We start from the raw sequence: 23989 nt of genomic DNA on the forward strand, positions 1-23989 counted from the left end.
GTAAATGGTTTAGTAAGTGAATATTCTTCTCTTGTTTTTTTAAAGTATGGCACTTAATCTCTGCAAGTTCCAACTTTGTTTCTAATATTTAGTATGTAGGTTAGTAGGTGTTTCTACCTTTTTTGTGAGCGATTATTTCGGTAGCACTTTATTTTACAGTCCTGTTCCTCATGTACATACTATGTACTTATTTTAGTAATTACAATAACTATGTAATAACTAGGTACTAACCCTGAACCTAACCCTAAACCTTACCCTACCCCATGTAGTTACCTTGTATTACCAGAACTTTCTTAGATAAATACACTGCAAGTATACCATAACTACATGTTAGTACACGTACTGTAAAATAAAGTGCAACCATTATTTCTTTGAATAAAGTATATCTATATATACAGTATTAAATCTTGCTTGTAAAACAGTCATTTTTGTATGCTGATTCTTGTTAAACTATACATGTATTTTTAAATTGTGAAAACTCATTGTGGATTTCAGGAACGAACATTTGAGTGTAAGGAATGTGGGAAGGTATTCAAACGCTCGTCCACTCTGTCCACCCACCTCCTGATCCACTCGGACACACGGCCGTATCCCTGTCAGTACTGTGGCAAGAGATTCCACCAGAAATCCGACATGAAGAAACACACCTTCATACACACGGGTGAGACTCACAGAGATTTGAAACTTTGAATTGGATTGAATCATTTGGATATATGAAAGGGGGGGGGGGTATTTTGTAAGTTATCAGAACCTTAGAAAATCACCACAATCTGCAGGAATATGTTCCGTCCAGCATTCTATTCAAAGTATATTGCTTTCCATTTCCAAGATATTGAGCACATTTTCATCGCTCCCCATTTGACAAGGTTCATTTTCTATTTTGTTTAGGAGAGAAGCCACATGTTTGTAAAGTGTGTGGTAAAGCCTTCAGTCAGAGCTCCAACCTGATCACACACAGCAGAAAACACTACAGACCCTTCAGCTGAACACACACACTCTCCTCCAAGAGGATCTGAGGGCCTACCCAAACGAGACCCTTTGAGAATGTACATAAGTTAACTTTAAACACAAGTATTATAAATTATCAAGTGCATACTTTCTCCTATATGTTCAAACCAAGTCTTTTGTTCATGCAGCAGAGCTTAAGAACAGTGTTATGTGTGATATAAATGAAAGTGTCATAGCTGTGCATCATTAATAAAAGGAAAGTAAAATATACAGTGCACAATTGAATGCAATGTAAACTACCGGATCCGGTAATACTGAAATGAGTCAAGCAGCAGCACAGCTGATGACCACAGGTTTATTTGAGTCACTGCAAAACATTTGTTTATAGCTCAAGGTGAACTTGCATAAATCCACAGATGGCAACAATCAGATATCACAAGTTTTTTTTTTCTCCTTCTAAAGTCTATTTAATTAGACACCATTTTAAACAAAACTTCAGCATAAAGAAAATACTTAATTTACATTTTCTTTTGAGACTGTGTATATGTATCTGTCAAACAAAAAGAATGGTGATTTATTAGTTGGGCTTCATCCAGCTCATCAGCCTTCTCTCAGGGCTTCATATTAGAGGGATCTGGAAGGACAGAGAGCTTAAGCTGAAAAAATTACAAATGACTAAAGACTTATTAGAAATCAGAGATGGTTTAAAAAAAAAAAAAAAAGTGGCTGTAATTGCATACTGAGGGAATGAAGTACAATGGCTGACACTCACCTGTAAAGCAGCCCTCAACACATGGACCATCTGAGGGCAGACAAACCTCCGTTGAACACATAAAATAAATCTGTGGGAAAAAGACATTGTCGAATTTCAAATTTAATTAATATTTTCTGTGAATCGACTATTTTTCCAAGCACTCCCAGAGCTGCTTTTTACCTCCTCATCTGTCTGCAGGTCTGCATCTTCAGGTAGGAACTGGAACGTAGTGATCGTGAATCGTCTAACGTGATTGATCAGGGCCTCTTCAGGTGTAGCAGGAGGCTTGTGGGTCGGGGTCTGGTCAAGAAAATTTGGGCACCTAAAGTCAGAAGTTTGAAATTATTATTAAAAAAAAAAAAAAAAATCTATAATAATAATCTCTTATTCTAACAAAGACTTCCTCCGCAAGGATGCATTAACTTGAATTAAAAGTGACAGTATACAGTATATAAACCAGTGTTTTTGGCTAAAGCAACATTTACAATTTCAGTTTGTTCCCATAAAACTATGCTAGAAACGTCAGTGCTTTCATGCGGTTTTAAAGCAAACATCTTGTACCCATCATAAATAAGGATCCAGGCAGATTTTGCAGAGCGTGGATATGCCACACAGTAATGCACCAGCAGTACAGCAGTGGGGTCTGGAGGGTTTAGCAGACGCACTTCCAGGTAGAGGGGTTTCCCCAGAAGCATACGCAGGGGCTGGTGGTATTGTGGGTAGAAATCAATGTAGAGCTCATCTGAATGAAAAGAGGTTGTAGTTAAATACACAATCTTATAAATCACTTTTTTGGTTGCAAGTGTCACCAAATGCCTAGATTTTCTTGAACATAGTAGCATTCCACTTGGGAAAATGTTTAATATTTTTAACATATTGTAAATGGCTCAGCTAGGTTTTATATGAAGAAAATGTTTTAACAAACCTTTTGCAATCCGGAGCTGAACCCCAAACACCCCCTGAGCTTTGATAGAAGGTCCGAGGGATGGGCTTTTCACCAGATAACCCACACTTATCACCGATCCAGGTAAATACCGACACTCAACCAGTAGTCTGGGACAACAGGGAACATCTCAGCATGTTGCTTGGCTCTTTGTGTATCAGTGTAACTGTACTTTCATGTGTACCTTACAGGCGACTCTCTAGTGATGGTACCGTAACTTAGACTGAGGGGCTGCACTCTATTCAGGATCTCCACCATGTAGACGACCGTTTTACCCACCTCCTGGAGACCTTTCAGTTAGACTTGTATGCACACATGCCCTCAGATACATACCTATTGCAATGAATCTACTCACATATCTGTGCGCCCCGCATTCATCCAGAGGGATCTTGAAGAGGGCCCAGTCAGCAGTAACTTTTTGGGGTGTGCAAGGGTTGTCGCCAGCTGTGACGAGGCTGGCGGGGGATAGGGGCGGATCCGCGGCAGATGAGTGGATCGAGAAAACAAAATGTCGATCCATTGTGCATTCTGATTGGGATACACAAAATACACTTATGTTTCTTGGAAATGTTCTTGTTGGATTTTGAGAAGTCTTTTGTAAAGAAACTTTACACACAAAAAAAACAATGTTGTAAAATGAAGAAAATACAGCTATCAGTTTAGAATGTTTTGGATAATAATAATACAATAATAATAATAATAATAATAATAATAATAATAATAATAATAATAATATAAAAAAAGCCATACCTTCTGAGTCCCAATGCTACTCCAGGCAAAAGTATATTGACATATAAAATACACTTTTTGTAATTGACCTTCTTACCATACACAAGTAATCTGATTACATTTTGGTTTAATTTAAAGGTGTACTATTTTTGGTTTAAGGTTTTTGCTAAAAAAAAAAGAAAAAAAGTACCAGCCGCTTTTCAAAACCACTGTAAGGAAAAAAAAGGTAATTCTTTACTTGTAGCCTTTTTATAGAATGCATTATAAAAATATATATTATGCCTTTTATTGGTACCTAATGATGCGATCTATGACCTCATGAATAATAAGAGTAATGTAAAATAACAGAAATAGAGTTTCCCTGCTTACTGCTGTTAAAGCAGCTGGCTTATAAACTACTTTGGCATTATATGGAAGTAAGAGGAAAAGAAAATGCCATCGAAACATTTCTGAAGATGGTCACTTCCCCTCATAGGATACATGAATTCCCACAGTTCGAGCATTGCGAACAGTGAGCTTTTGTTTTATCTTCATAGAAATTCCACACAAATTACATTTTAGAAAATGACTGCAATTCCGCAACTCTAGAACCTGAAACTTTCCCAAACTGCTGATTTAAAACAAGCAGGAGGTTCTTTGATTCTTACCACGTGTGGCCCCTTCTGGACTGAACGTCTGTGACTGACTGTATTCGTCGTCTAACTGCATTGAACCGAACCATGACGTCCATAGCATGATGATTCAGGGCTAATACATGTAACATTACACTGCTAATTAAAGTACTTTACGAACACCTTTATCATGCATTTTATATATATATATATATATAAATAACACGCACACGTTTTGTGTTGCCAAATCTTCTTTAGAATTGTAAGCATACTCCGATAATTAGGTTGAGATTTATTGTAAATTACTACACAATAAATGTTGAATTAAGGTTTGCGTTTCTGTTATAATTTAATATTGTCCAGCTCACCGTCCATGGGGTAATGACATGATTGGGTGTCTGTAGAATAGCAGCAGCCTCTGTCATGGCACTCGGATGACGATAACACCCCAGATCCACAGACCAACTGCTGATCAGGTGCAACATTACACTCTAAAACACAAAACTGCAAAGTTTTTAAATACGTTTTTTTTTTTTAAGTAACAATGTTTGAATCCACTCATAAGAAAGATTCATATTGTACCTTGACTTGTTACAACCTGACACGACAGCAATGACTCAGCTGCGAGCCCTTTCGGTGTCTGATATTTTAATATAATCCTGTACAGTCCATCCTGATTAACAGAAACAAATATTCAAGAAACCAGAGTAGCAGTACAACTTGCATAACAAATGACAACACAGACCTTCTGAGTCATGTGACAGGAAGAGTAAGGCAGGAGGATGTTGATGGTACCATCTTGATCCCTTTTCACAGAGTACCCACAATGACTGGGGGCCTCCAAAATACTAACAGCTTCTGTTTTCATCCCATTGGAAGGGTCTATAAAAAAAAAAAAAAATTATTATTAGTTTTTTTTTTTTAATACAAGTCTCAATACAACCTATAATTGCCTCATTGTCATGGGAAATTATTCAACAGAGTATGCTTTCTGAACAGACCACAAACTCACCCTGTACATAGAGGCTCGATGTTGGTCCAGGTGGCAGTTTTACACTCATATGTTGGCTAGAACACAACACTTCAAATTTAGAGGGTGGTTGAGTGGCTGTGGGTTCAGTCGTAAGTTGAGGTATGATTTGGTGCAATGGTTGTGTGTCTATATCCTCAGTGTAGTGACACTGAAGCTGTAGGGTTCGGTATCGCAGTTGAGAGAGATCCCAGAACCGGACAGATAGAGAGATCACTGTGGGGGACTGAAGAGGTAAAAAGAGAGAAGGCAGGCAGCAGGAAGAGTGAATCATACATTCAATTATATTCCAATTTTGAATTAAGGTTTATTATTGTATTTTAATTCAATAACTGACTTATTCAATAGCACACTGGAATGTGCTGAATCTCAACCCTGAGGGCTCACCATTTTCTTTGTGTGGCAGGAAGGCAGTGGTGAAGAGAGCACAACACTGCCATCTCTGGAGTGGAGTGTGTAATTACAGGCTGCTTGTACTGATGCAATGGAGATCCAGGTTTTTGTCTCAGTGTCTTCAAATAATACCACCACAGAAAAGCAAAAAAACAAAAAAGTTTTGATGTGTATGTATGTGTGCAAATAAACTACACTACCAGAAAGTTACAGTTGTTTCTCTTTTTTAAATAAGTCCCTTAATCCTCATAGAACGTCTCATGTTATATATCTCACCTTTGACTTTAATGGAGTCCTCTTTTGCTGAGGGCAAAGTTGCCATTATTTTATTCCTCATGCAATTAAGAGAGGGGGACATCTGGGAGGGTGGTGTAGATGGAGTCGTAGGAAACACAGGGAGTGGGGTCTTTTGCATAACTAGAGAGGCCAGAGGATTGTATGTAGTTTGAGGAAATGACGTCCATGGCTGGATGGTTGGTTGTGAAGCAGTGGTAACGGCTGGCTGATGATATGGCATGGGGTACTGAGAACAGAATTTCTCAGGATAAGGGGGACAGGATACAGGGTGTGGTGAATATTGTGGAGGGGGTATCGTTGGGTCTTGAGGTACGGTCTCTTCTTGCGTTTGTGGTATTTGATCCACAGCGTCATCAAAAAGAGGTGCTGGATGATGAAGGGGATATTTGGGATAAATGGGAGCTGGTGGCAGTGATTTATGGTATGGATGAGAATAAAGGTAAGGAAGAAAGGGAATCAGGTGGTGAGGAAAGGGACATGAGAGGGTGAACTGACTTCCATCCAAAATCACATCAAGGATGTTTTCTTTATCCTACAGAAATACAAGCAAAACTTCATGAGCTGAAACACGGCTCCATATCTCCTTCAAAGCAAGCTGTGACGGTTTCAAAAAGGACCTTTTGTGACATTGAGAACACTGAATGCTCCTTTAGTGATTTTATTATTTGTTTAGATATGAAAACAAATTTGGAGGTGACAACCATGAACTGTGATGCAGTAGAAAATAATTAAGAATATATTAAATGTTTCAATGATTGTTGTATACTTGCAGACAATCGAGTTGGCTGTAACTGCCCATAATAACGATATATTAAAAGGTCTCTTACATTTAATATAAGCATCTCAGTGATATTTTAAAAATGATACCAAGGTCAAGTATTAGTGTGTTCTGGAAACTCTAAACATTAACAAACTTGCTTCAGTGCCTTTTATTAATTTGGAAACCTTTTATTTGGAAACCAAAGTGAGTGTGGTATATCTAAGAAATTATTTTATCATCACAAGAAAACCATGAAATAGTTGTTGAATACAGAGTAAAATACTACTTTTGAGGATAGACTATTTGTGTCAAATCTGAATGACGTACTATAAGCCTAATGCATCAAAATCAATAAGTGGACAAATGTGGTAATTTATAACGAATGTAAGAGACTTTAAATACCTTCATTTTAAATATCTGTTTCTTACCGTAACGGTCACACATCTTGAGCTGTAAACAGTATGGAGTAGAACAACCTCAGGAGGAGAATGTATGCGATACGCACACGTCTCAGACATGAGAGGCAGTATTTTCCCATTCACTGTGGATAACAAAAACTGCATTTAAGACTCATCTTGATTCACTGAAGACAACTGTAAGTTTATATAAAGTAAACTTTTTTTGGCAAGATTCTAATTACAAGACAATTTATATCAATGCGAGAACAACTCATTAATTTATATTTTAAGGAGATTAAAATTATTAGTTTCATTTAACCTACCTTTAACCTTGTGTTTCTCTGCAGCGTCCCGGGCTCCTTCTATTTTAATGACCATGCCAAAATGAGAGCACAAGACAGAAGGGGTTGGTTGTGAGTTCACAGGTGTCATAGGACAGGATATCTTTATGGGACTGCCCCACCACAGCAGTGAAAGAACATAACTGCCATTCTGAAACGCGGAAAGACTGATTAAAAGGTTAAATCTGGACCATTATTTTTTTATTATTATTGATTAAACGTATCAGAACAAAGTCTACAGTACAAGATGAAATATTTGGCACCTCTTGTATGATGTAGCACCCATCATATGGGACTATTAGGACCAGATCTTCCCATGTGACCCTGACAGAATAACCACAATATGCAGGTACCTGGAATAAATGCAGTGGGGCTGCATCCACTGTGAATAAAACATACCAGTTAATTTTCTTTAGGACCATCAGTTTTAAAAAAAAAAGAATACACTTGAATTCCTCACCTCTATCTACAAAGATGTTCGTGTAATCTTTTCCAGTCGCTGTTAAAGTCATTACTTCTTCTGAACAGTGTACTTTAGGTAATGTCTTATCCATATCGGTGGATTGGGAGCTGGACCCACTTTGAGAAGCATAAAATTTCCCCGGGATTGCCAATCTTCCAAATGCTTGGGGGGTTAATTCATTAGTTAAAAAAAATAATCTATTTCAAAAACACACCAAAACCTTCATATTTCCACATTTAAGGTAAACACACCTGGGGCGTCACCTTGAAATCCAGATTCGATTTCAAGAGCTCTTTTGGGGAAACCTGTTAGTGTAGCGTTCTCCGTGTTAGAATGTGTAGCTGCACTGTCGTCGGATCGAAATTCATACGTGGATTTATTCGACTGAAGAGGAAGCGTTTCTTTCTTTTTTTCACTGGGAAAACCAGCTGTGACTTGAAGTTTTGAACTGGCGCGTCGAAAGCGCTTTCCATTCGGATTTGTTGCTTTGAATTCCGACGCATCGCTTTGGAGCTGAGGTGAAAATCCGGTTTTGCTGGCAAAATCGTACAACACTCTACTAAAACTGCTTTCTCCGGAATAACTAAGGTCTTCCCACTTAGGCGTAGAGCTAAAAGAACGACAGATGAGATGAAGTGCTATTGCTGATAATATCAAAACTGAAACGAAGGCTTTTAGTTCGCAAGACATCGCCAGTTTGCTGCTTAACGCTACCTCACATGTGAACCGAAGCTCGCACGGGCAAACAGCGAGTCTAATCAACGAATTAATCTAGACCACCTGTAAATGTGTCAGTGACAGTGACGTGTTTTTTTTTTTTTTGTTTTTTTTTTTTGTCTGGATAAGTTAACTTTTCAAAAGTAGCCTAACTTACCCTTGAAATGCATTTAAATCATAAATAGGCCTACTAATGGAAGTTTTACTTTTTTTTTTTTATTCCTGTCAAAAAAGTTATATTGGAATTTCAGTTTATCCTTTAGGGTCTTACTGGATTCCTAGAATTTAACATTCTGATTGATTTTAATGGAATTTAATTTTCTCCTATAGGAATTTATTTATATAGTTTTATAAAAGAAGTCACTGACTTTTTGCGACAGGTGGGTTTCAGTTTACCGCTTTTCTCATTCATTCCTAGAGCACCGGGTTCGCACCATTGACAGTAAAAGAAATGGACACAGCGACCCCATTGGATTTAACGGAGACAAGTGACTTGGCAGCTTCACCACGCGACTCTCCTGGACAATCGAAAATGGGCAAAAAAATCCGGGAGCTGGTTGCTGAAGCCACGCCCACATATCACGACGCGTTGAAAGTGACCACGCTCTTAATTATGCAGAACTTTAAGGCTTAATATAATTTAAACGGATTTATAAAAAAAAAATTATATCAGGGTGTCCGCGGGGTTTTAAAAAGTATTAAAAAGTGATAAATCAAAATGGTCAAATTTAAGGCCATTAAAAGTGTTAAATGTGGTCTCAGAGGTATTATTTTTTTCCAAATTAGGTATTATTTTTTCCAGACTATCAGGTGTCTTATTCTGATTGAAATTCTATCTGCGTTCGTGTTAGTTCGTTTATATGGGCTTTAGCATATCTGGGCACATAATCAAAGATCTTCCGTCTCCGTCTCATGCTGACGTCATATTCAGTGGTCGTTCGGCATCATCTCAGAACACTGCGCGCTCAACAGAAGTGGCTGGCTTACGTTTTATTTTAGACTTGCTTCAAGGCATATCTTCAATGACTGGACAACCATCGTCGTCTTCTTGGACAAATGCAAGTTTTCTAATAGCTGGGTTAACGACCGGTAGTACCGAGGTCCCGTTCAAACCCGGTTCTTGACGCATACAACGCTATGATTTCCGCGAAGCAGAAAACGAGTACGGAATCTCAAAATCCAGTCATGTAAATTAAACTTACATTTTAATATGGACAGTCATGGAATTTGTGAAAGCATAAATTAATCAAATCAAATCTCCATATGGACCAGTATCTGTAGTATTAAGCCGCAAAAGTTGTTTGAAATATGAATCTGTGTTCTGCGCGTCTCTGTGTGAATTAATGAATGACAGAGACGTGCAGGTTTATTTACTACATAGACTGAAGCGCATGACGCTTGCATTAATTTCAGCATCTGTTGTCTTCTCCTGTCAAAATAATCGAGTTAATTTAGAATTATTCATATTCACTTTCGAAAAAGCAGAAGACATACCGGTTTCTCCGGTAGTGGGCGGAGCTAATGGGCAAATAGAAATTTCAAAATGACAAATATGCATTCATTAGGCCTAAAAGAAAATTTTTACATAAGGGCATTGTGTTAGAAATATTACTATTATTTAGTAAAACGTATGTGATACTGCTACCACTGTTGCAAAAAAATAAAAAACTTTATTTAAAAAAAAAATAAATCTCAATATTTCTCCCATGTTTTAATTTTAATAGCAAATCCCCTTTATTTACCAAACATAAAATGTGTTTAAATTTGATAAATTAAAAGACAAATTAAATTTGGATGAAACTTGTTTACTGTTTTTCATAATTATATAACTTGTAGAAAAACTTTAAACACAATTCTAAATAAGTATAAAGAATGGCATTGGTTTTATTTTTAGTGCTAAAAAGTTATTTTTTTTTTTATTACCAAATTTTTGTGTTTTGCTTTGTTACCGAAATTGGTACCGAGAATCGTGGATTTTCACTGGTATCGGTGCCGAATACTGAAATATTGGTACCGTGACAACACTAACAGGCAGGCTTATTGTTCGGTCTATCCATTTTCTCCATTGCACATTTTATGGTATTTGTTTTATTTTTATTTACTAAGTGAAATAAATGTGCAATATGCTGTCAACATCAGTCTCTAAATCTATTATTTTTTGTATGTTATATATGTCAAAATCTGTGTAAATAATAGAAAGGTCGCTGATTAACACTTGCAATTCAGTGTCGTGATGGTTTTAAAAAATATTCTGAAGGTAGTGAAAAAGGTATTAAAAAGTAGTAAATTTAACTTAAGGATTGCTGTATATACCCTGTATATAGACCAAAATTATTTTTTGCACCAGGCTGTAAACATGTTTCTTTTCTGCTGTAATTTTCTGATATACTGAATTTGGGATTTTCCTTATTTGTCAGTTATAATCATCAAAATTAAAAGTCTGTGTCTGTGTGTAATGGGTTTGATGAAAAACATTCCAAATAGAAGATTGTTGGGCTATGTTGGTTCAGCCAATTAATTTTGAATGTATTTTTGAGGGAATCAAAATCAATAAAGTTAAGATCACCATTATTATATGCATTTAATATGACTTATTGTCTCAAATAATGAGATTTATTTCTCCATAGGAATTTTATTATAACCTCATTAATAAATTTAGATGTGGGCTTATCCACAAAAAAACGGGTTGGTAGGCCAAACAAAACAGACCCTCTGCCTTAGCGAGCAGTGTTCTGCCTTTTAGTGACCCTTTGTAACCAACAATCACATTTTTTGTGTGTGTTTTGGTAATAATAGGTTTGAAGTTTGCTGAACACCTATATTAATCTTTAGTAATTAGTATACCAAGTATGTTACCCTATTTTTGACAGCAATATCCTCAATAGAAGAGAGCAATCTTTAATTGGAAGCAATTCGCATTTATTTATTTAAATTTAAACCCGAAGCTTTAGAAAAATCATACCTGTATCATCCGCTAATTGACTAATTTTTATTTTAGTGTTACCAATTGTGATACCCTTTAATTGAATATTGTTTATATGTGTGCTAAGGAATTGTGTTGCAATTAGAAACTGGTAAGGAGAAACTGGACATCCTTGCTGAACGTTTTAAAAAGAATCTAGGAGAAGTACCATTACTTAATATGATAGAGCTGTTTCTGTTTATGTACAGCATTTGAACCATCCTGCAAAAAGCATTGCCAAAGCCAATTTTTTTGTAGAGCCTGAAATAAAAATGTATGTTCAAATGTGTCGAAAGCTTTGTAATAATCTAAAAAGAAAATGAAACCATCACTGTCTATTAAATCTGAATAATCTAACACATATAGAAATAACCGGATATTACTAGAAATGTGCCTTTTCTGCATAAATCCTGATTGTGGTCAATTACAGAGTGCAAAACATATTTAAATCTGCTCCCAGTGTGAATACTCTAGCCTAGCTCATCTGCAGCTGCAGTGGCACTCAACGGATGAATCTCACATTGTTTTGTGGTTTCGTGTGGATGCAGATATTTCTTGAGACCAGGGGGAAAAGAGATCGGACAGGGAAAGTTCTGGCTTTGTGTGGACGCAGTGTATACAAATGTGGAGAATGAGAATCGTTCAAAAGTTGTTTTATGTTCAATGACATATATTCAAATTTTTTGTAAATAGCATTTGACCTTTGTCCGAAAGCTCTAAAATGCTGCCTTTTGAGGCAGTTTGAGTGTAAATGTATATTTCTGACTAACTTTTAGCAATTTTGATGTTATTTCTAGTGTGGAATTCAGTATTATAATTATATTAAATATTTAGTCATCACCAAAATTTATTTTTTTCTTGTAGGTCATTCAATCGTTATGCTGCCACAGAAGCCTGTCCAAAAGAGATTTCATGAGGTGCCTTCATGCAAAAACACTGCCTTCAAACTCAAACGGCAGTGCAGCAGGAAGTCAACTGCCTATAGGCTTTTGGAGACAGCCCTCGTTTTTGCACATTCAACTTGTAACCACAGTGTTGGGCACCCAAGTGGGAGCCCCTGAAGCCAAACGTACAAAAAAAAAAAAAAACACCTTTAACTTGAATTCAATTTCTTGGGGACTTTTGTTTTAAGGGTGTGGATGGAAGCAGTCCAAATAAAATGTTTTCGGTAATCATATTTATCAAAGAACACCATTTTGTAGTGAAGTGAAATTGTTTTTAATTAAACCAAAGTGAGCATACACTGTAAAAACTAAAGGTGCCTCAGGTATCCTTTTGAGTACTCCAGGAACCTTAAAATGTATTTTAAGTGCCTCAAAGCTCTTTTCTCATAATATGGTTCCTGGAGGAACCATTATAGTCTTTGCAGTTCGTGCAGGAACTCATGGGATCCTTGAAGCACTTTGTTCCCAGTTCTGAGGTTCTGGAGTCACCCTTTCATTACACTGAGACCTCAAAGTGCTCTGAAGGTTCCTGGAGGAACTCACATTTTAAAAAAGGGTTACTGTAAGCTCTGTTAACATTAAAGTGGTTCCTGGAAGATCTCACTTGTAAAAGCCAGCATCTGGAAGAACCAAGAGATTCATGTGACAAAAATGAAATTTGACTGATTATTATTATTAATAATTACTTTTTAGGAATGTGATGGAACAATGACTTTTGTGACACTTTCCATGTGAAAAAAAAAAACTAAATGTAAAAATCTTCACACTTGTTCTGTCAAAATATAAATAAATAAAATAAAATAACTTAATAACTTAAAATAGTTTTATTGAAATAGGCTAAATGATAAATCATTTGAAGGTGGATAGTTTACCTTGAAACTTTAAAGGAAACATTAAAAATATGATTGAACTAAATATGACTCATTACGCATTACTTTAATAGAAAAAAAAATTCTAATTATAACAATCGGTAAAATAGTAATATTTAGAGTTTTTTTTAATTTGGCTGATAAAATAAGTTTCAATTATTCAGAAATAATTGTTCAGCTGTTGTCAACAAGAAAATGCATGAGGTTTGGACGCGTCCTCGCGCTCCTACTGTTTGCTCGCGCGCGCGTGCGTGGAAGAGCGATTTCAAATACAAAGAAGTAACGGCTCCATTCCTCAAAGAGAGTAAGAAACAACCGCTGCGCAAGGTGAGTAAAGACTCCGAAATAAATACACAGATTTATTATTTGTATACTAATTCCTACACTGACACATTAGACTGTATGTTTTTTTTTTGTATGTTTGTTTTAACCATTAATTTAATAGCCGCGATGCTTGCGAGTCTAATGCACTTTGTGGGACGAAATGGAGACCACAAACACAAGGTCACAAACAATAATTATTAGTTTGGTGTGCGCATGATGTTTACGTTTATTCATTGTAACTCTTTCGTTTACGTTTGTTAAATAGTTACACATCCATGTTAACGTACGTTACATTTGCACATAACGTACTTAAACTGGTTTTGATAATTATCTCTCCTCAGAAAATCCAGTATGACTTCTCTGAAAGTCTCAAAAGCTTCACAGAGCAGCAATATGTAAGTTAAGTATTTAATTATTTATTTGACATTGAAATAACTGAAATAGTGTTTCAGCTTGGCCTAATCCAAAATTATATATGACTATACACTGTTACACTGAACTGAATTAAACAATAAAAAACTACCCATATGTTATTTTTTATGCAGCAGTTAATGAAGAAATGTGGCTCTGTAGTGGACACCTGTGAGGCAGAGGACAGACAGCTGCTGATGTCTGATGCTGGCTGACAATAAACAGACCTCTCTGGACGTACCCCATCTTTCGCAGGTGTGTAAATAAGTGAACGGTTGCAGACACACACCAGAAACCCTTCTAAAACATTCAATTATTAAGTAATTCTAACATTGCTCTTCCTGTAACATGATGATCCTGCTGTCCTGGACTGTATATGTGTGTAGACATATGTAGTGTACACACACACATAGACACATTGTGTACTTAATTAGTCTACAACCATTAATCAGTGCAATAATATGACATAAATAATTCCTGTGGTGTTCCTCATTTTTAAGATAATAAAAAAATACCTGTGCTTAATGAATAAATGTAAATGTTTTATTATTTAATTTTATGTAAATCACTCTTTTTTTTAATGAACAGCCTACACATAATCTCAGAATAGCTGTGGTAATAACAGGAAACCCATTAGATGAGAGCGGCACTGCAGACTTTCCTGATGGTGAGGAGCTTCTTGCTGATGAACCTGCAGACATGAGTTCACCTTACTATGAGTAACTGTTTTCTATTTAACATTATACAGAAAAGCAATTAAAAGTTTACTAAAGCGCACTATTTTTCTGCTGTATCTGTTGGTCATTCAGGAGGAGATCATGGACAATTTTCACAAGACTGATGATGTGTTTCAGCTGTGTTTGTATCGTAAATCCTCACAATGTTTGTATATATATATATATATATATTTTTTTTTTTTTAATTATGTGCATTTATAACACTATACTTTGTATTATATCACATTCATATCAAATTACAGAAAAAAATAGTTAATGCTAATGCAAGGGTGTTTCTAATCCAAGAGTCTTTGGGAGGGATGCTAAATTTGACATTGTTCTCTCTTCTGACTGCTGTTATCAGTCTCTGTCAGATTTTTTCCTTTGATTGAAAGTTGTGAGAATGCTATTGTAGAGTTTTTCATTTTGCTATTTGAGTAAATGAGAATGCAAAAATATATTTGTGATACTCTCCCATTCACTGCTCTCGAAGTTAACCCAACTATAACAACTTATGCTGCTGAGAAACTGGTTTATTAAGCGAAATACAGCTATCTTGAGGCTTATCAATTTCTTGAAATGTCCTGTGTGAATTCTCCCAATCAGTCACCACTATTTAGAACAGAAAATAATATGCTAATTGCATTGCTATTGCTATTAATTGCATTGTATCTAAAATTTAAATCATGGTTTAAGGTACATAAAATGTTTTTTAAAGTTCTAAGATTGAGTCACATTTATTTGTTTCTAATATTACCAAGGTGTAAATGCTTTTTTGTTGTTGTTGTTGTTTATAGCAGTATTAACACTGATGTTGCCATGAATGGGATTGTGATGTGCAGTATTGCGTTTATGGATATTGTTGTTGTTTATCAATAAACTGTTTTATACCATTTGTTTTATTTTTAATCATTAAAAAGGTCAATAGCAGGACAAATAAACCAGTGGGGGGCATTAAAGAACTGAAATTAGGGAAATGGTGCCTTGAAGCACCCCAGGTGGTTCCTGGCCATCATAATAAAAGGGTTCCTCAAGGAACCATTGAAAGTTCCTCAGAGAACCACCCCCATTTAGAGCGGTGCCTAGAGGCTCTTCAGACGGTTCCGCCGGTGTGGCGAAGTGAAGAACCCCAAAAGGTGCCTCCAGGAACAACTTTTTACAGTGTAGCATATGGAACAAGCAATTTAGTCATGCACCTTTTGTTTTAAGAGATTCTGAATTTAGAGATGTACAATACTCTTAAGAGATAGTTACCCCCCCCCCACCCCAGGAATAGTCTGTATCATAAGCCCAATTCATTCATCAACAAGCACAAAATATCTTCCAAATATTTATTGCATTATCAATAGAACAGATTTAGCATGACACTTTCACACTGAACTCATTTTATCAAAATCTTGAAGTTTAAACAACCTCCCAAAATACCGTTATTTAAGACCATCTCTTCCAAACATAGTACGTCATTCCCAGCAACATTTTAACTGTGAGCATCAGCAGCTGGAGGGCTGCAGAAATGCGTGAATGCCTTATGCCAAATTGCACTCATTTCTTTCAGGCAGACCTGAAGTGTGGGGGCACATAAACCTTCTTCGGTAGTCTTGCCCGTCTGAAGAATTGGTGCAGTGGCAGGGTGTCATTCTGAGGCTTCCAACTTCTTGGTTCGCCTGGCCTTTCAACCTGTGCCTCGGTTTTGTCTGGTAAAGGAAGGTGTGCAGGTGGACTTAAAGCTTTAAACCGTGGCTGTAAAAATTCTACAGGGCCAGTCTCAGCGTTTTCTGTGGAAACGTCACCTGAAAGTACCTCTGGTCTCAATTGTGGCAAGGTGTCATTCTGAGGCTTCCAACTTCTTGGTTCCCCTATCCTTTTAACCTGTGCCTCGGTTTTTTCTGGTAAAGGAAGGTGTGCAGGTGGACTTAAAGCTTTAAACCGTGGCTGGAAAAATTCTACAGTACTAGCCCCAGTATTTTCTGTGGAAACGTCACCTGAAAGTACCTCTGGTCTCAATGGCGGATATGGTGGAATGGTGTCATTCTGAGGCTTCCAACTTCTTGGTTCGCTTGGCCTTTCAGGGTGGATATCAGGATTCTGCATGTACCCAAATGAAGGATCCTGACTGTAAGGAACTTGTGAAACCTGTGCCTGAGTTTTTTCCAGCGAAGGAAGGTACACAAGTGGACTTTGAATTGAAGCTTGGGACCGTGGCTGCAAAAATCCTCTAGAACTAGATTGAGTATTTTCTGTGGAAACAGCACCTGAAAGTACCTCTGGTCTGAATGGCGGATAGAGAAGTTTGGAAAACTGATTGGGCTGGTATTGTGAGTGACTTGAGATTCCTGTGCCAGGGTTATGGATAGCAGACCTCTGATATGGATTTGGAGATTGGTCTCCACCACTCTGATACTGCAGATACTCTGGTCTCTGGCTTGAGGCTGACATAAATGGTCTCGAGTCTTGAGACACCACTTTAACAGGAAAGTGTCTGGATGACCAAGGCTGTTGGATTGACCCATAAGGTTGACTAGGCTTTTGGTAATATTGTGGCTGGAAGGGTCTTGAATCTTGAGAAGCAGGATAAGGAGGATATGGCCTTGTTTGAGATTGCAGATTTATGGGAATACGCTGAGAAGTAGATAAGGGTCTGGTGGGTCCTTGATGACCATAACCATTTTGGTAGAAGTACCGCTGGTACAGAGGAGGCTGGAAATGTTGAGTTGGCTGGTAAAGTGGGGCACCAGAATCAAGGGAGCTGGAAGCTACATCACTAGTCAATTGATGTTCAGAGTAACCTTTAATGGGAGGTCTATCAGGATTAGCAGGTTCAAGTGGAGTAGTGTCAGGCTTTTGATATCTAGGATTTTGATATTGCGAAGGCTGATTTGGAACAGGAGGCCGAAACATCTGTGGGCGAAGTGGCAGTTTTTGACCATCATCGGAGCATAGGAAATAACCAGGTGGAATATACTGTGCTAAACTGGCAAAAGCAGGATTTACTTGAAGTGGATTAGGTTTAGGAAATTTCTGAGTGGACCCATAAGGCTGATACGGTGCAGCACTAGGGACAGGCGCTCTTGAAAGTTGATATTGCAGAGCTGGTGAAGACTCCGTTTGAGAATGAGTTGAAGCAGGCCTTTCAAAATGAGGATAATGCATGTGGTGGGATTCAGGTTTAGGAGACTTCGTGACTGGATCAAGTTCCTCTTGCGTCTGGGCATAAGGGACATGGGACTGTCCATTTTGAATATTGGAGCTAAACTCTGAGCTTGGGACAGTAGGATCAATGGTCGGAGCATAGGTCAGGGCAGGAGCCACATGTTTACTTTCTAAATGGTCTCGGGGAGCCGGCCGTGTTGGTATGGGAAGTGAAAATGGGAAGTTTACAGCTAGATTAAAAGAGCCAGGTAAAGGCGGTATTTTAGGCAGCAAAGGACTTCGGTGTCGAGAGGGTGCTCTAGCTGCATTTCCTGCTGGTTCCTCAACAGAAAATGCTTGCTCCTCCACTATCTGACTGGCTATTGCTTTTGTAGGGAATCCAATTGGTTGCTTTTGGTATACGTTGGGTACCCTTTGTGGCAATTGTTGGTTTGTCACAGAAAGTCCTGAATCCTTGATCGGAAACACTGGTCTTGGCTCATGTGGACAGGACAGTGTGATCACCTTGTCTTTTAGTTTCAATTTCAGATGAGAACGATCATCCTGAGGTCACATTTAAACCACATGTCAGAAATATTTAAACAGGTTAAAATATTGCACCAATGGTTTAAAAAATAATAATAAAAAAAAACCTCGTACTTACTCTGATGGTGACACCACAGCTTGTATATGCAACCAAGAAGGCGAGACCTCCCTCCTTAGACAGCTTCCGGTGCCAGCATTGAGTAGCCACATAAAGCAGAGGTGCCCATTCTCCATTTACTGTTAAAACATTAGCAAATATCTGCAAGACTACAATTTTGAGACCTCACAGAAACACCTTCACCCCACAATCACACAATACGTACATGCAACGGACAGTTCATCTGCTGTTCCATCACCAACAGTCAACTCCATGTTATTGTTCTTACATGTGATGGAAGGAGGGGTAACACTTACAGGACAGGACAGGTCAAGATCTGCCCCATACCAGCTCAGAGATAATACATGTTTGGTTGGCTAGAATGTTTTGAGCAAAAAGAATAAAGAACGGTTTTAAAGGTCATCGTATTGACGGGTTGCGATTAGGCTACAATAAATCCCATTTCTGGACACTTTTGTTCTAACATGGCACATGAAAACGTGTTTGCTTCTGCCATAACTAAATAGGTCCAGTTTATCTTGATATTCGAGTCCAAGATGATAGCCATTGTTAGAAAAAAAATATATATATATATATATATACACACAAATAAAAAGGCACCTTTAATTTGCCTGGCAAGAATAAACAGTGCTAATAGAGCTTAAAACACAGACAAATAAAATGCAAACTTGCCTCTCGTCTCATATAACAGGAATCATAGTTGAGCAGCAGGTGAACATCAGTGTTTGTATTTCTGATGGAAACGCCACAAAATGCTGCCAAATGGTTCAAGTGAAGCAGGTCTCCTCGTGCTATCGGTAGAGAAAAGAACAAAAGCTGCAGTTTAAATATGACTAGAGTCATTAAACTGATTAAGCGGTTATGGCTATAGAAAAAAAAAGTGGCCTACATTCTAAATAGGTTACAAAATAAATTGTCCACTGACATTACAAAAAGCATTTATCCTACTGGTTGATGTGAGTTATGTCAGGTCATTGAGGAGATCTGGTTTACACTTACGTCCATAAAATCTGATATTTGTCACATCGACATGCTTCAGAAGAAGTGTTAAGACCCGGTCGCCGCATTCAAATCGCGGTTTGGTTTTTCGCGTCTGTAGTTGTCCATCTCCCGGTTTCACACTTCTTCGCTGTTTTGAGTTTAGCCAAAAATACGACTTGAAGATATCACCACTTGAAATATCGTCGTGAAAATCAAACATCGATAGAGCGTATTTCCTATTGGCAAATTCGCTACAGAAAATATCCTGAAAAACCAACGATAAAACACAAAGTACTGGGAAATAGCCGCATGTATTCATTTTGGACTATTTAAACGCCGCTAATAACCATAATTTTCGGTGTTTCGTTCGTCTTAAATTATGTACGCACAAGCCAATGCCTACGGCGCTACTTGTATATAAAAAAAAACATTAAACACGGAAACATATGTAGTGAAACGAAGCCCGTGAACTTCCTTGTTAAATGGCATGAGTCACAGCTGAAGGTACTTGTCAATAATTTTCAAATAGGCTACCGAACCGCACGCAAATAATCACTAAATGGTTAAAACACTATTATTGTAGTCAATGAACAACTTTGTTCCGTTAAATCATCTTTAATTTAGAAACTGATCAAGCTTTAAGCACACACACACACACACAGGACACCGTTAAAATAATACGATTTGGGCTATGAAGCAAAACCAATCATTAATAATCAAGTTACACTAATCAATAACTCATAGGCTAATAAAAAAATAAGGAATGAAAACACTAACAAGCTAGGCCACTGCACACAGGGAAAACGCATTTGATGGATTTTGTCTCAAAAACTTTCATTTATTGGTCTTGGGTCCAGTTGCGTCAACATGAAAACAAGTCTAACCAACTAGTTAATCAAGAGGTAATCCGACTATTGTCTCATTCTAACGAACAACAAAAAAACGATTAATATATAAATCCATTAAATCCGCATTAGGTGTTGCTCAAAACCCACTTTAGATTACTCATCAACCCAGGGCCGTCGCCAGAACAAACCAAATGGGGGGGCATTTAATTTTCATAGGGGGGCACACTTTTTTTAATGATCTGAGACAGACCATAACATAAACCCATATTAGGCTATAACTAAAATAGACCACAATAGTCTTGTTTTGTTCAATTATTCAAATAAAATACTTCACTGTTTGATATCAACGTCTCTTTTTATTGTCTCTTAACATTTCCAAAACCGCCAAAAATTTATTCTGAGATCGCATGCAACGCGCAGCTCAGCTGCGCAAAGGAATTGCGTATAAACAATATTGTATGCTTACTAAATGAATTGCATGATTTATATATACATATACATATACTTACACACAAACTGCATATTGTAATTTGAATTAATAAAACTACTAACACAAAAATAACATATTGAAAGTTCTGCTGCTGGAGACTTGCCATTGGCTGTTGTATTTGAATAATTAATGAGGTAGGTCTTTGCAAGGTTTGGGTGCTGTTTTGGGATGTTTTAACAGTCATTTATGAATATAATTATATTTAAAATTATGTTCTGTGTAATAATGCGTTGAATAATGAATCGTCTGAATCATTTCTGAAGGTAATGTGTTATGCATTTCTAGTGTTACCGTTGTAGTGATTACTGTTCCTGTGAGGCAAGTTCTGCTGAAACAACGTCATTAGTGTAATGATCTTAATCAATAACATTCAATATCAAACGGCGGCGTCGGGAGCGTCAAAAATCGCTCTTGCTTTTCTCCTCGCGACGCTGTAGAAAGATTCGTGAGCGCTCAGACGTTCTGACGTCAACCATATGCTTATTTCGTATTTAAAGTGGAAACAAAGCAAACAGACTTGTTGATCTTATGCAGACTAACCACAAGGAGGTTAACGTTATAAGCTGATCTCATTAAATATTGTTATGGACGAAATATTAAAATCCTTTACTTAAAATGAACGATCTCAGACACCTTGGTTCACGTATCACTTTTAATTATTGTTTTATGTCCCTGTACGCAAACAGGGACACATCATAGATTACTGCAAACGCGAAACAGCAATAATCAACCTGTCCTCTATTTTGCTTGGGAACTAATGTGATCGGAGCTGCGTCCTCTGGAATCCTCTCAAGCGGTTGACTTCTACGTTCCGATTGGTTGCTGCCCAACCGCGTCATAGCTCATTAACATAAAGTTGCCTTGATTTAAACTCTGCTCGACGCTCTCAAAGGCCAAGTCGCGCCGCGCCGCTCCTCGCTGGTTTACATTGAAAATGAATGACTTGCGGCCACTTTGACGCTCTCGACGCCGGCGGTGTGAATGCACTGTAATACAAGTTTGGTTAATTGTTCTGTGCGTTACGTTTAGGGGGGCACAAAAAGTCATTTGGGGGGGCACTGCCCCCCGATGCCCCCCCTTGACGACGGGCCTGCATCAACCTCTGCAAATTATGCGCATTAGGTTTGAGATTAGCCAAATCTGCACAGAACCGATCAAAAGCGAAATGCATGCCGGTTAGAAAAGTGTCAGAAGGTGTCTTCCAAAACGAGATAACATATTGGATATACTTTAGCAGTATGACATGGGTGTTTCTGCTAATTCAAAATGATAAAAGTAACCTATAAAAAAATCCCTGGTGGGTATGTTTTTTTTTTAAGATTGTTTCAGCAACAAGATTTACAGTACCCTCCTGCTGAGCTCTTTTTAACATTTTGAACATAACACCACTGATTTTTATATACAGAAAAGCACAATTCTGTTGGATTTTTATTGTGATTTAGACCAACTATTTGAAAGTGAACAGAATGTTGTCAAGTTGTTAAGTTGAAGTTACAGCAAGTTGTTAGCAGTTTGCTAACAACATGCAGGTGAAGTATAAACACAGCAAAATAAACTAGACAATATGAAGAAACCAAACAAATGGAGGAACATAATGTATTATGTATCATTTGTATAGGAGCATACATTTATGACCACATTAGATTGTATGTTTTTAAGATTAACATTTTAGTTATTAAAAATGCTCATTTGAATAGGTTATGCTGCTGAATACTGTAAAAGGTCTGTATAAAAAAGAAAGTCATGCAAAATAAACATACACAAACTTTATATTAACAATAAAGTAAATACAGTAAAACAATATTTAATAAATATGATTTATAAGATGAAGACGAAATAAAAACGTATTGAACTGTTTTAAAAGTCCATATGAGAATTTCTGAAACTGAACGTCATCGGTGTCATCAGTGAATCTAGCCAATCGTGGATCAGTTGTGTCGTCATCAGAACCTGTGCAGCCGCTCTTCAGAAGCTGCGCTGGCTGAGTTCTCCGGCTACTCTCGAATCGCTCTCACGGTACTTTGATGGCACACGTCACATTCACGTGGCATCAGCACTGTATGAAGTCAGACAAAATTTCTAACCGGCATGCACTGCTTCAAGTCAGCCAACGATCGGTTTGCGCAAAACTGCATGAAGTCGAACAAGCCTCAAGTTACGTCCACCTTGCTCTGATGTCATGCTGACGTGTGCCAAAAAACGCTCGCGACCAAAGGCGTTTCTCAATGTCAAGGATACTTCCAAGTCACTTCCTTCAGAGGCTAGGCGAGTCTCCTCTTTCGCAATTGGAGAACACATAAATGGAACAGTCTTGCAAGTGCAAAAGGTCCGTTTGAATAACGCTGTGAATGGTATCATTAAATTACTTTGGACAACTTAACTAGTTATTTATAAAAGAAATGCCGATGATGCAACCAATTGTTAAATGACAGGTCCGGTTCATTTAACCATTTGTATTTGTATAATTTACAATATCAATAGGTAGTAATTTTTACTGGCATTTAAACGTCAAACTTTACTTATATTTATACAGTTGTAAAAAAAATGTTGGTAACGTAAATAAAAACCGTTAACGCTCCGACTCTGCTAACGTTCAACATTTTTGAATTTTTTAACTAACGTTAGATAGCAATGCTGCGCGCATAAGATTGTGGGTGATTTGAGAGCGCGAAGGATACACATATGCATCCTTTCCTGTGTATGGGATACTCTTCGAACGAAGGACTCAGTCCTTGGTTGAAATTCCGAGGATCCTCGACATTGGAACAGTCCTTCGATGGATGGCGATGACGTAGCATCCTCGAATACTGGCTTCCGAGGATCCTTCCTTGACATTGAGAAACACCTTTAAGTGTCGGATTGAGCAGTCGAGCGCAGTTGCTCTCCACCGACTGCGCTATTCAAAAGCATGATGGGAAATGACTGACTGACCACACAGCTTCATGCTCATTGGCTGAGAATGTCAACTGATACATTTTCGCTTTATTCTAAGAATTCGATTACCCATTTATTTATTCATATTTACATGCGAACTAAACAAAAACAAAACACGCCTAGTGAAGTTAAGTTAAACTTAAAACAAGGGAAGAAATTCTGAAGGATGCTTGCTACAAAACAGGTTTGACTTGCATAGTATTGGAAAATTCTATGGACGTGATATGGTGGCAGAAACCTGCTTGCTTGCAAACATTCTTCAAAATATCCCCCTTTGTGTTCAGCAGAACAAAGGAATTGATGCACATGATGACAAAACTGTGGTATTTCGAT

The 23989-nt window shown here is 37.5% G+C and overlaps 3 protein-coding genes and 1 long non-coding RNA gene across 6 annotated transcripts in view; 2 read left to right on the forward strand and 2 right to left on the reverse strand.

Moving 5' to 3' along the window:
* evi5l (ecotropic viral integration site 5 like) overlaps positions 1-1216 on the forward strand; it is a 42874-nt gene extending 41658 nt beyond the window's left edge. Inside the window, exons 23-24 of the mRNA XM_026273034.1 lie at positions 496-661; positions 889-1216. Coding sequence (XP_026128819.1) covers positions 496-661; positions 889-986 — 264 coding nt within the window. The 3' untranslated portion in view covers positions 987-1216. The remainder of the gene's footprint in view (positions 1-495; positions 662-888) is intronic.
* On the reverse strand, positions 1110-8437 carry LOC113109397 (uncharacterized). Of its 2 annotated transcripts, XM_026273000.1 has the most exons (18): positions 7919-8435; positions 7665-7829; positions 7468-7586; positions 7187-7355; positions 6894-7006; positions 5685-6237; positions 5403-5527; positions 4998-5241; positions 4731-4867; positions 4568-4658; positions 4354-4476; positions 3001-3173; positions 2830-2927; positions 2628-2755; positions 2264-2444; positions 1883-2024; positions 1721-1790; positions 1110-1582 (listed from the first exon to the last, which is right to left on the reverse strand). In XM_026273000.1, the coding sequence occupies exons 1-18, from the start codon at positions 8355-8357 to the stop codon at positions 1560-1562; spliced, it is 3093 nt and encodes a 1030-aa protein (XP_026128785.1). In that variant the 5' UTR covers positions 8358-8435; the 3' UTR covers positions 1110-1559. The 2 variants fall into 2 exon arrangements, with proteins under 2 accessions (XP_026128785.1, XP_026128784.1); XM_026272999.1 differs by lacking the exon at positions 1110-1582 and having other exon boundaries at positions 1589-1790; positions 7919-8437.
* A 4919-nt stretch (positions 8438-13356) lies between these two features.
* On the forward strand, positions 13357-15877 carry LOC113110033 (uncharacterized). Its single transcript, XR_003293040.1, has 5 exons — positions 13357-13486; positions 13825-13878; positions 14029-14149; positions 14483-14561; positions 14704-15877. It is a non-coding gene; the product is annotated as an uncharacterized LOC113110033 (long non-coding RNA).
* Positions 15878-15929: 52 nt separating this feature from the next.
* Positions 15930-19842, reverse strand: LOC113109423 (adhesive plaque matrix protein-like). Of its 2 annotated transcripts, XM_026273004.1 has the most exons (6): positions 19403-19842; positions 19076-19194; positions 18609-18759; positions 18404-18522; positions 16623-18303; positions 15930-16421 (listed from the first exon to the last, which is right to left on the reverse strand). In XM_026273004.1, exons 1-6 carry the CDS (start codon positions 19701-19703, stop codon positions 16162-16164), a joined length of 2631 nt encoding a protein of 876 aa, XP_026128789.1. In that variant the 5' UTR covers positions 19704-19842; the 3' UTR covers positions 15930-16161. The 2 variants fall into 2 exon arrangements, with proteins under 2 accessions (XP_026128789.1, XP_026128786.1); XM_026273001.1 differs by having other exon boundaries at positions 15930-18303.
* Positions 19843-23989: the final 4147 nt, after the last annotated feature.

Source organism: Carassius auratus, chromosome 1 (assembly GCF_003368295.1).
Source record: "Carassius auratus strain Wakin chromosome 1, ASM336829v1, whole genome shotgun sequence".
In the NCBI taxonomy this organism is placed as follows: domain Eukaryota; kingdom Metazoa; phylum Chordata; class Actinopteri; order Cypriniformes; family Cyprinidae; genus Carassius; species Carassius auratus.